The sequence below is a fragment of the Scylla paramamosain genome, unplaced genomic scaffold, assembly GCF_035594125.1.
Source record: "Scylla paramamosain isolate STU-SP2022 unplaced genomic scaffold, ASM3559412v1 Contig65, whole genome shotgun sequence".
NCBI lineage: Eukaryota > Metazoa > Arthropoda > Malacostraca > Decapoda > Portunidae > Scylla > Scylla paramamosain.
Window position 1 is genome coordinate 332,501 of NW_026973730.1, and position 12,500 is coordinate 345,000.

At 42.5% G+C, this 12,500-nt stretch overlaps 1 protein-coding gene and 1 long non-coding RNA gene across 10 annotated transcripts in view; one reads left to right on the top strand and one right to left on the bottom strand.

The window, feature by feature from the left end:
• The window catches only part of LOC135098464 (uncharacterized), a 6,904-nt gene extending 6,596 nt beyond the window's left edge, over positions 1-308 (top strand). Inside the window, exon 3 of the long non-coding RNA XR_010267017.1 lies at positions 1-308. This exon is cut by the window's left edge and continues 641 nt beyond it. This is a non-coding gene — a long non-coding RNA (uncharacterized LOC135098464).
• Positions 309-1,541: 1,233 nt separating this feature from the next.
• LOC135098450 (uncharacterized) overlaps positions 1,542-12,500 on the bottom strand; it is a 29,492-nt gene continuing 18,533 nt past the window's right edge. For 6 of the 9 annotated variants that reach the window (XM_064000827.1, XM_064000832.1, XM_064000831.1 and 3 more), the window contains 5 exons: positions 12,167-12,323; positions 11,603-11,720; positions 11,165-11,383; positions 4,066-4,196; positions 1,542-1,939 (listed from right to left, as the gene is read on the bottom strand). In XM_064000827.1, coding sequence (XP_063856897.1) covers positions 11,242-11,383; positions 11,603-11,720; positions 12,167-12,323 — 417 coding nt within the window. In that variant the 3' untranslated portion in view covers positions 1,542-1,939; positions 4,066-4,196; positions 11,165-11,241. The remainder of the gene's footprint in view (positions 1,940-4,065; positions 4,197-11,164; positions 11,384-11,602; positions 11,721-12,166; positions 12,324-12,500) is intronic. The other 3 variants (XM_064000833.1, XM_064000829.1, XM_064000834.1) reach the window with 3 other exon arrangements.

Here is a 12,500-nt window from a genome sequence, read left to right on the forward strand (position 1 = left end):
ATCACAAACACAATTTCTTCCTTTTGTCTTCTCAAGTTACTAAAATTACCCTTTAACTCAACAAAACACACAATTTATGCTTCCTTCTAAATCACAAAAGCACAATTTTTCTCTCACCCCAAAACAAAATCTCTCTACTCATCTCATCATTAATGTAGTTTGAGTGTTAATAAAACAATAACATTTAGTAAATATTTATTGGAAATAGTATTGATTGATTGATCTGTAAAATAAGATGTTAGTGCTGGTTTTAATAATACTGAGAACTTGAGAACAATAACAAAATCAATAAAAAATAATAATAATAATTTTTTCTTTTGACAACCTACAGCAGGGCACCCACTCAGAGCATTAGAACTCCCCCACCCCACCCCACCCCACCACCACCACCAACCTGGGCAGGTGAAACCCATAGACTGTAACACAGATGAAAAAAAGAGAGACTGCAAAATGCTCTCCCTTGTTTCATCCCACAAGTCTATGGCAAGTGAAACCCATAGAGTTTTATAGAGATGAAATTAATGGTTGAGTCCTGCATAATCAGAAGGAATAAGCAAAATGTACCTCTCAAATTTGATCTCCTTAAAGATGCATGGGCAACACTCACCCACAGATTGATGGGGAGGGGTGGGGAGGGGAGGAGTCACCCCATTTGGCTCATATGAAGCAAGTGGTCTCACCCCAACAATGTGAGAGGGTAGATGTTTTAACCACTGCCATGCAAGCCAAACTATTCTATTACTAAGGCTACTTGAACACTACTTGCTACTACCTCCTCACTGACTACTGACTACTGGAGAGAGAGAGAGAGAGAGAGAGAGAGAGAGAGAGAGAGAGAGAGAGAGAGAGAGAGAGAGAAGAGAAAAAGAAAGAAAAAGAAAGAAAGAAAGAAAGAAAGAAAGAAAGAGAGAGAGAGAGAGAGAGAGAGAGAGAGAGAGAGAGAGAGAGAGAGAGAGAGAGAGAGAGAGAGAGAGAGAGAGAGAATCTGAGAAATTCACTTAAATATACTAAGAAAAAGATGGAAGGAGAGAGAAGAGATGGCTGGAGAGAGAGAGAGAGAGAGAGAGAGAGAGAGAGAGAGAGAGAGAAAGAGAGATGGCTGGAGAGAGAGAGAGAGAGAGAGAGAGAGAGAGAGAGAGAGAGAGAGAGAGAGAGAGAGAGAGAGAAAGAAAGAGAAAAGAAAGAAAGAGAAAGAAAGAAAAAGAAAGAAAGAAAAGAAGAAAGAAAGAGAGAGAGGAGAGAAGAGAGAGAGGAGGAGGAGAGAGAGAGAGAGAGAGAGGAGAGAGAGAGAGAGAGAGAGAGAGAGAGAGAGAGAGAGATCTGAGAAATTCACTTAAATATACTAAGAAAAAGATGGAAGGAGAGAGAAGAGATGGCTGGAGAGAGAGAGAGAGAGGAGAGAGAGAGAGAGAGAGAGAGAGAGAAAAATTCACTTAAATATACTAAGAAAAAGATGGGAGAGAGAGAGAGAGAGAGAGATGAGAGAGAGAGAGAGAGAGAGAGAGAGAGAGAGAGAGAGAAATTCACTTAAATATACTAAGAAAAGATGAAAGAGAAAGAAGAAAGTAAGAATGAAAACACTTTGATAATATACATGACATATCCTACAAATATTCTTCCTTTCAGTAATAACAATAATGCACCTATTCACAGCTTCTTTTCCTAATCATTTAATGACTCACAACTTTATTTCCATTCATTCATTACAGTAATTTCATTCACTCTAAGCATTCCTTTCTGTAAAGTAATATATTTCTTATTTTCAACTTAATTTCATAGTGATTGCAGCCACGCACACACGTCCATTCACTGAATTTCATTACGTTGCCCTGCTTATAACATCCTTTCGAGATGTGCTTTTTCCATCATCATCATCATACAGAAAACACCTCTTGTGTGTGCTGCTGCTGCTGCTGCTGCTGCTGCTGCTGCTGCTGGTCTGAAAGTAAAAGGCTCGGTTATTGTGTGTGGTATGGGTTATTAGGAGGAGGAGGAGGGGGATTAATAAAAGAAGAAAAAGTAGCAGACAGCTAGATATGCAACATTGCGGCGGTGAGAGAGAGGCTGAAGACAGTCAGTTAGAGGAGAGGAGTTGATGAGACGAAAAGCTTTTGATTCCACCCTGTCTAGAAGAGCAGTATGAGTGGAACCCCCCCAGACATGTGAAGCATACTCCATACATGGACGGATAAGGCCCTTGTACAGAGTTAGCAGCTGGGGGGGGTGAGAAAAACTGGCGGAGACGTCTCAGACCACCTAACTTCATAGAAGCTGTTTTAGCTAGAGATGAGATGTGAAGTTTCCAGTTCAGATTATAAGTAAAGGACAGACCGAGGATGTTCAGTGTAGAAGAGGGGACAGTTGAGTGTCATTGAAGAAGAGGGGATAGTTGTCTGGAAGGTTGTGTCTAGTTGATAGATGGAGGAATTGAGTTTTTGAGGCATTGAACAATACCAAGTTTGCTCTGCCACAATCAGAAATTTTGGAAAGATCAGAAGTCAGGCGTTCTGTGGCTTCCCTGCGTGATATGTTTACCTCCTGAAGGATTGCACGTCTATGAAAAGACGTGGAAAAGTGCAGGGGTGGTATCATCAGCGTAGGAGTGGATAAGACAAGAAGTTTGGTTTAGAAGATCATTAATGAATAATAAGAAGAGAGTGGGTGACAGAACGCTGAGGAACACCACTGTTAATAGATTTAGGAGAAGAACAGTGACTGTCTACCACAGCAGCAATAGAACGGTCAGAAAGGAAACTTGAGATGAAGTTTACAGAGAGAAGGATAGAAACCATAGGAGGGTAGTTTGGAGATCAAAGCTTTGTGCCAGACTCTATCAAAAGCTTTTGATATGTCCAAGGCAACAGCAAAAGTTTCACCAAAATCTCTAAAAGAGGATGACCAAGACTCAGTAAGGAAAGCCAGAAGATCACCAGTAGAGCGGCCTTGACGGAACCCATACTGGCAATCAGATAGAAGGTTGTGAAGTGATAGATGTTTAAGAATCTCCCTGTTGAGGATAGATTCAAAAACTTTAGATAGGCAGGAAATTAAAGCAATAGGACGGTAGTTTGAGGGATTAGAACGGTCACCCTTTTTAGGAACAGGTTGAATGTAGGCAAACTTCCAGCAAGAAGGAAAGGTAGATGTTGACAGGACACAGCTGAAAGAGTTTGACTAGGCAAGGTGCAAGCACGGAGGCACAGTTTCGGAGAACAATAGGAGGGACCCCATCAGGTCCATAAGCCTTCCGAGGGTTTAGGCCAGCGAGGGCATGGAAGACATCATTGCAAAGAATTTTAATAGGTGGCATGAAGTAGTCAGAGGGTGGAGGAGAGGGAGGAACAAGCCCAGAATCCTCCAAGGTAGAGTTTTTAGCAAAGGTTTGAGCAAAGAGTTCAGCTTTAGAAATAGATGTGATAGCAGTGGTGCCATCTGGTTGAAATAGAGGAGGGAAAGAAGAAGAAGCAAAGTTATTGGAGATATTTTTGGTTAGATGCCAGAAATCACGAGGGGAGTTAGATCTTGAAAGGTTTTGACATTTTCTGTTAATGAAGGAGTTTTTGGCTAGTTGGAGAACAGACTTGGCATGGTTCCAGCCAGAAATATAAAGTGCATGAGATTCTGGTGATGGGAAGGCTTAAGTACCTTTTGTGGGCCACCTCTCTATCATGTATAGCACGAGAACAAGCTGTGTTAAACCAAGGTTTAGAAGGGTTTAGGGCAAGAAAAAGAGTGAGGAATGTACGCCTCCATGCCAGACCACTATCACCTCTGTTATGCGCTCAGCACACAAAGACGGCTCTCTGACACGGAAGCAGTGGTCATTCCAAGGAAAATCAGCAAAATACCTCCTCAGGTCCCCCCAACTAGCAGAGGCAAAACGCCAGAGGCACCTTCACTTAGGGGGATCCTGAGGAGGGATTGGAGTGATAGGACAAGATAAAGATATGAGATTGTGATCGGAGTTTACATACAAAATACTTATAATACAGAGAAATAAATAAAAAATAGAACAGCTTTCATGGGTACAATAATAATAGAGTCCTTTAAAGAGAATAATGTCACCTTTCATTATCAATTGTTAGCTTTGTCTTGTCTGAGGTGAGGGTGCCACTGACTTCTTCCTCTCTCAACTGTCTATAGCTTGTCTATGTCATGCTGTAGCTGACTGCATTCATCTTGTGACTGAAGTGTGTCTGAAAATCACATTGATTTTTTTTTTTTTTTTTTTTTTTTTTTTTTTTTATGTAGGAAGGATACTGGCCAAGGGCAACAAAAATCTAATAAAAAAAAAATGCCCACTGAAATGCCAGTCCCTTAAAAGGGTCAAAGCAGTGGTCAAAAATTGGTGGATAAGTGTCTTGAAACCTCCCTCTTGAAGGAATTCAAGTCATAGGAAGGTGGAAATACAGAAGCAGGCAAGGAGTTCCAGAGTTTACCAGAGAAAGGGATGAATGATTGAGAATACTGGTTAACTCTTGCGTTAGAGAGGTGGACAGAATAGGAGTGAGAGAAAGAAGAAAGTCTTGTGCAGCGAGGCCGCGGAAGGAGGGGAGGCATGCAGTTAGCAAGATCAGAAGAGCAGTTAGCATGAAAATAGCGGTAGAAGACAGCTAGAGATGCAACATTGCGGCCAGTGAGAGAGAGGCTGAAGACAGTCAGTTAGAGGAGAGGAGTTGATGAGACGAAAAGCTTTTGATTCCACCCTGTCTAGAAGAGCAGTATGAGTGGAACCCCCCCAGACATGTGAAGCATACTCCATACATGGACGGATAAGGCCCTTGTACAGAGTTAGCAGCTGGGGGGGGTGAGAAAAACTGGCGGAGACGTCTCAGAACACCTAACTTCATAGAAGCTGTTTTAGCTAGAGATGAGATGTGAAGTTTCCAGTTCAGATTATAAGTAAAGGACAGACCGAGGATGTTCAGTGTAGAAGAGGGGGACAGTTGAGTGTCATTGAAGAAGAGGGGATAGTTGTCTGGAAGATTGTGTCGAGTTGATAGATGGAGGAATTGAGTTTTTGAGGCATTGAACAATACCAAGTTTGCTCTGCCCCAATCAGAAATTTTAGAAAGATCAGAAGTCAGGCGTTCTGTGGCTTCCCTGCGTGATATGTTTACCTCCTGAAGGGTTGCACGTCTATGAAAAAGACGTGGAAAAGTGCAGGGTGGTATCATCAGCGTAGGAGTGGATAAGACAAGAAGTTTGGTTTAGAAGATCATTAATGAATAATAAGAAGAGAGTGGGTGACAGAACACTGAGGAACACCACTGTTAATAGATTTAGGAGAAGAACAGTGACTGTCTACCACAGCAGCAATAGAACGGTCAGAAAGGAAACTTGAGATGAAGTTACAGAGAGAAGGATAGAAACCGTAGGAGGGTAGTTTGGAGATCAAAGCTTTGTGCCAGACTCTATCAAAAGCTTTTGATATGTCCAAGGCAACAGCAAAAGTTTCACCAAAATCTCTAAAAGGAGGATGACCAAGACTCAGTAAGGAAAGCCAGAAGATCACCAGTAGAGCGGCCTTGATGGAACCCATACTGGCGATCAGATAGAAGGTTGTGAAGTGATAGATGTTTAAGAATCTTCCTGTTGAGGATAGATTCAAAAACTTTAGATAGGCAGGAAATTTAAGCAATAGGACGGTAGTTTGAGGGATTAGAACGGTCACCCTTTTTAGGACCAGGCTGAATGTAGGCAAACTTCCAGCAAGAAGGAAAGGTAGATGTTGACAGACACAGCTGAAAGAGTCTGACTAGGCAAGGTGCAAGCACGGAGGCACAGTTTCGGAGAACAACAAGAGGGACCCCATCAGGTCCATAAGCCTTCCGAGGGTTTAGGCCAGCAAGGGCATGGAAAACATCATTGCAAAGAATTTTAATAGGTAGCATGAAGTATTCAGAGGGTGGAGGAGAGGGAGGAACAAGCCCAGAATCGACTAAGGTATAGTTTTATAGCAAAGGTTTGGGTTTAATGATAAGTTCTCAGCATCCCCTGAACAGTGCTTTAGACCTCACTGGGAGTAATTATCATTTCGGCAGGTGTCTACTGCCTCCTCCTGTGAGGAATATGTAAGGGTTATTAGAGAAGAAAGGAAAAATTATGAGAAAGATGTAATGGACAAATGCAAAGAGGAACCAAAACTATTCTTCAGATATGTGAACAGCAAAATGAAAAATAAAGAAGGAATAAGCAGATTGAAGGTGAATAGTCAAGTGTGTGAGGATCCGGCTGAATTGGCAGAGATAATGAACAGGAGTTTTCAATCAGTATTCACAAAAGAGAAAACATTTGTGTGGCAGAGTGAGATGAGTGAAGAAATGGCTCTGGGGGAAATCCAAGTGACTGAAGAGGATGTCCAGAAACAGATGGAGGGACTAGACATTAGCAAGGCCCCTGGACTTGATGGAGTGTCAGGATGGGTACTAAAAGAGTGCAATCAGCAGTTGACATGGGGTAACACATATTACTTGAGAGCTCTTTAATTGACAGTAGAGTCCCAATTGAATGGAAGAGAGCCAACATAGTGCCAATACACAAAAAGTGGTAGTAAAGAGGAGCCCTTAAAATATAGACCTGTCTCTAACAAGTGTGGTGTGCAAAATGTGTGAAAGACTGGTGAAGGATAAATGGTTGCAGTCCCTAGAAGGAAATGAAGTGATAATAAAGCAACAATTTGGATTTAGGAGAGGGAGATCGTGTGTTACAAACTTACTGAGTTTTTATTCTAGAGTGGTGGATATAATGCAAGAAAGAGATGGATGGGCTGATTGTGTTGATTTACACCTGAAGAAGGCCTTTGATAAAGTGCCACACAGGAAATTGTTGTGGAAGTTGAAGCATAATGGTGGGCTAAGAGGGGGCCTGCTCAGATGGATGGAAAATTTCTTGACAAGCAGAGAAATGAGAACAGTAGTAAAAGATAAAAAAAATCATCATGGAAGGAAGTCATAAGTGGAGTACACCAAGTTGCTGAAGAAAGTTGAGTGAGGAGGACTGTGGAACATTACAAGAATACCTGAATAAGATATCAGAGTGGAGTTATAGATGGGAAATGGAATTTAATTTAAAGAAGTGTAAAGTAATAGAATTTGGAAAAAGTACAAGAATAAAAGGAAATTATGTGTTGAATGGTGTAAGGTTGAGTGGAGCAGAAGAGGAAAAGGATCTCGGCGTTACAGTGACTGGGAACCTGACCCCGGAGAGATGCATTAGCAAAATTACAAGGCCTTTGCATATATGGATGAAGAGATGGTCAGGAAGATGATTGTGTCGCTGATAAGACCTAGACTAGAATATACAGCAGTAGTGTGGTCGCCATACAAGAAAAAGGATATAAGGAAGTTCGAGAGTTCAGAGAGCAGCTATGAAGATGGTACCAAGTATAAGGGGCTTGTCATATGAAGAGAGACTGGCAAGAATACGTCTACCAATGTTGGAAAAGAGGAGAGAAAGGGGAGACTTGATTGCCATATATATAGCATGTGAGGGAGCAGAGGAGGTGGACCGAAGCGGTTTAATGGTCTGGGATACACGGGACACTAGAGGACACGGGAAGAGGCTGAGGAGGAGTGCTTGTAGAAGAGATGTCACAATATAATTTCTCATATAGAACTATTGATGTATGGAATAGTCTGGATGAGGAGACGGTAAATGCATAGAGTATACATGGATTCAAGGCTTAGTTGGATATTAAAAGTCAGGCGTTCTGTGGCTTCCCTGCGTGATATGTTTACCTCCTGAAGGGTTGCACGTCTATGAAAAGACGTGGAAAAGTGCAGGGTGGTATCATCAGCGTAGGAGTGGATAAGACAAGAAGTTTGGTTTAGAAGATCATTAATGAATAATAAGAAGAGAGTGGGTGACAAGACAGAATCCTGAGGAACGCCACTGTTAATAGATTTAGGAGAAAAACAGTGACCGTCTACCACAGCAGCAATAGAACGGTCAGAAAGGAAACTTGAGATGAAGTTACAGAGAGAAGGATAGAAACCGTAGGAGGGTAGTTTGGAGATCAAAGCTTTGTGCCAGACTCTATCAAAAGCTTTTGATATGTCCAAGGCAACAGGAAAAGTTTCACCAAAATCTCTAAAAGAGGATGACCAAGACTCAGTAAGGAAAGCCAGAAGATCACCAGTAGAGCGGCCTTGATGGAACCCATACTGGCGATCAGATAGAAGGTTGTGAAGTGATAGACGTTTAAGAATCTTCCTGTTGAGGATAGATTCAAAAACTTTAGATAGGCAGGAAATTAAAGCAATAGGACAGTAGTTTGAGGGATTAGAACGGTAACCCTTTTTAGGAACAGGTTGAATGTAGGCAAACTTCCAGCAAGAAGGAAAGGTAGATGTTGACAGACAGAGCTGAAAGAGTTTGACTAGGCAAGGTGCAAGCATGGAGGCACAGTTTCGGAGAACAATAGGAGGGACCCAATCAGGTCCATAAGCCTTCCGAGGGTTTAGGCCAGCGAGGGCATGGAAAACATCATTGCAAAGAATTTTAATAGGTGGCATGAAGTAGTCAGAGGGTGGAGGAGAGGGAGGAACAAGCCCAGAATCCTCCAAGGTAGAGTTTTTAGCAAAGGTTTGAGCAAAGAGTTCAGCTTTAGAAATAGATGTGATAGCAGTGGTGCCATCTGGTTGAAATAGAGGAGGGAAAGAAGAAGAAGCAAAGTTATTGGAGATATTTTTGGCTAGATGCCAGAAATCACGAGGGGAATTAGATCTTGAAAGGTTTTGACATTTTCTGTTAATGAAGGAGTTTTTGGCTAGTTGGAGAACAGACTTCGCATGGTTCCGGCCAGAAATATAAAGTGCATGAGATTCTGGTGATGGAAGGCTTAAGTACCTTTTGTGGGCCACCTCTCTATCATGTATAGCACGAGAACAAGCTGTGTTAAACCAAGGTTTAGAAGGTTTAGGACGAGAAAAAGAGTGAGGAATGTACGCCTCCATGCCAGACACTATCACCTCTGTTATGCGCTCAGCACACAAAGACGGCTCTCTGACACGGAAGCAGTGGTCATTCCAAGGAAAATCAGCAAAATACCTCCTCAGGTCCCCCAACTAGCAGAGGCAAAACACCAGAGGCACCTTCACTTAGGGGGGTCCTGAGGAGGGATTGGAGTGATAGGACAAGATAAAGATATGAGATTGTGATCGGAGGAGCCCAACAGAGAAGAAAGGGTGACAGCATAAGCAGAAGGATTAGAGGTCAGGAAAAGGTCAAGAATGTTGGGCGTATCTCCAAGACTGTCAGGAATACGAGTAGGGTGTTGCACCAATTGCTCTAGGTCATGGAGGATAGCAAAGTTGTTGGCTAGTTCACCAGCATGGTCTGTGAAGGGAGAGGAAAGCCAAAGCTGGTGATGAACATTTAAATCTCCAAGAATGGAGATCTCTGCAAAAGGGAAGAGTCAAAAATTGGAAGATAAGAGTCTTGAAACCTCACCTTTCAAAGAATTCAAGTCATAGGAAGGTGGAAAAACAGAAGCACAGAGAGAGAGAGAGAGAGAGAGAGAGAGAGAGAGAGAGAGAGAGAGAGAGAGAGAGAGAGAGAGAGAGAGAGAGAGAGAGAGAGAGAGAGAGAGAGAGAGAGAGAGAGAGAGAGAGAGAGAGAGAGAGAGAGAGAGAGAGAGAATTTAATAAACATGTATAGAATGATAAATGGTATGGAAAATGTGGAAAAAGAATGTTTAATAACTTTAGATATACAGAGTACATGGGGACACAGTAAGAAGCTGAAGAAAGTTAACTGTAGAAGAGACATCAAGGAGTAAAGTTTTCCTCAGAAGTGTGAACAAATGTAATGATTTCAGCAAGACGTCAATGCTGTAACAGTCCATATTTTTAAGGCCAAACTGGACACATATAGAGATGGGATACCATGAGATTACTCCACTCCTATAAACCAAAACTAGGTCCAAACTTCTTGTCCTATCCACTCCTACGCTGATGATACCACCCTGCACTTTTCCACGTCTTTTCATAGACGTCCAACCCTTCAGGAGGTAAACATATCACGCAGGGAAGCCACAGAACGCCTGACTTCTGATCTTTCTAAAATTTCCGATTGGGGCAGAGCAAACTTGGTATTGTTCAATGCCTCAAAAACTCAATTCCTCCATCTATTAACTCGACACAACCTTCCAGACAACTATCCCCTCTTCTTCAATGACACTCAACTGTCCCCCTCTTCTACACTGAACATCCTCAGTCTGTCCTTTACTTATAATCTGAACTGGAAACTTCACATCTCATCTCTAGCTAAAACAGCATCTATGAAGTTAGGTGTTCTGAGACGTCTCCGCCAGTTTTCTCACCCCCCAGCTGCTAACTCTGTACAAGGGCCTTATCCGTCCATGTATGGAGTATGCTTCACATGTCTGGGGGGTTCCACTCATACTGCTCTTCTAGACAGGGAGGAATGAAAAGCTTTTCGTCTCATCAACTCCTCTCCTCTAACTGACTGCCTTCAGCCCCTCTCTCACCGCCGCAATGTTGCATATCTACCTGTCTTCTCCCGCTATTTTCATGCTAACTGCTCTTCTGATCTTGCTAACTGCATGCCTCCCCTCCTTCCACGGCCTCGCTGCACAAGACTTTCTTCTTTCTCTCACCCCTATTCTGTCCACCTCTCTAATGCAAGAGTTAACCAGTATTCTCAATCATTCATCCCTTTCTCTGGTAAACTCTGGAACTCCCTGCCTGCTTCTGTATTTCCACCTTCCTATGACTTGAATTCCTTCAAGAGGGAGGTTTCAAGACACTTATCCATCAATTTTTGACCACAGCTTTGACCCTTTTATGGGACTGACATTTCAGTGGGCATTTTTTTATAAGATTTTTGTTGCCCTTGGCCAGTGTCACTCATACATTAAAAAAATAAATAAATAAATAAAAAAATAAATAAATAAAAAAAAAAAGCTGGCAATCCCACACACACACACACACAGACACACACACACACACACACACACACACACACACACACACACAGACATCATTCACACTCTTAGCCCCATCAGTCCCTAGTGGAAAAGGACAGTCAGACACAGCACAGCTGGTCACATACATCCAAACAGAACTTGACTTAATCCTGTAAAATACAAACAGGTCTATACAAAATACAGAAAAGACATGCAAGTGGAGGCATCACCAACCTCCTCCGGGAATCTGGCAGGACAAACGGCACGGCAGAACCCATTCTTGCTCCCGTACTCCACATGCTGGTCTAGCATCATCGAGTGGGCAAAGCGGTTGTAGCGTTTCTCCCACTCACTCTCTCTGCTGAAGTCTCTGTTCTGAATCTCTCTGCTGAAGTCTCTGTTCTGAATCTGACGCAGAAGCTGAGGCGACAGTACCGGCAGCACAGCGTCAACCTGAGGAATGTCACCAATGTTCAGTCATTCAAATCATAAAAACACTATTGAAACTCCCCTTAACTTCCACTAGAGCTTGTTGAAAGTGAGAGACACAGCACTGCAACACATAAGAACAGCATCCTCTTAGGAAAATGTTCCTGCTGTGTGTGGATTTGTGAGAGAAAAGTACACAGTTGTTTTGCAGGAGTGAAGCCATTCTGAAAGATAATGTGTCACCTTTTGGAGAAATGTGCCTGTGTGTTACAGGCACACTGTCCAAGCAAGATTCCACCACCAGCACCTGCGGATCCCTCTGGATAGACAGTGAAGGTCTTAGCAGCATCACTCCCTGGCTCTGTGAATAATGTGACAGATTTCAACACAGTGTTCTCAAGATTTCAATAGTCAATATCTTCCATGGCTACACAGGCCCACAGTCTCTTATCCAAACAAACTTCCAATTGATTTATTATAACTAATTAATCAGACATTTGAATCAAGTGACTGAGATGTCAGGGAGTCAAGACAGGCTCATGCAGTAGTGGCCAGTCAAAGCAGCAGAGTGCAAGGAACTAATTCTCAAAGAGTGGTGGATGAAAAGAACAGACTCAGTAATCAGGTTGTTAGTGCTGAGTCACTAGGGAGATTTTAAAAGAAGATACACAAATCTAGGGAAAGGGATAAGTAGAAATAGGTAGACACATTCAATTCAGGAAGTGCCATGTGCAGGCCTGATGGCTCCTTGCAGCTCCCCTCATGTTCTCATGTTGTTATGTTCGCCAAGACACTGAAGCGACTCACTCAGGCGCACAAACTTCTCCGGCTTGGAGAGAATGTCTCGGCGGTTGTGCTCAAGTAGGGTCTTCAGGAACCTCTTAACAGTAAGGTCCTGGAAGTGTGGGCACTCCTCCATCGTGGTGAAAACTGCGTGGGTGAAGGCATCGCTTCTCAGGCACCGCTGCAAAGTATTACAGCCTCCCTTAACAACATGTACGTACATGCTTACAAACATTTTATTTTATCATTTAACTCAAAAGAAAGAAAGAAAGAAAAAAAGGAGTGAACATTTGTAGGGTGTTTGTCATTGCCACCTAGTGAAGAGTAAGGAGGAAAAGAAGTAAGAATATATATAGAA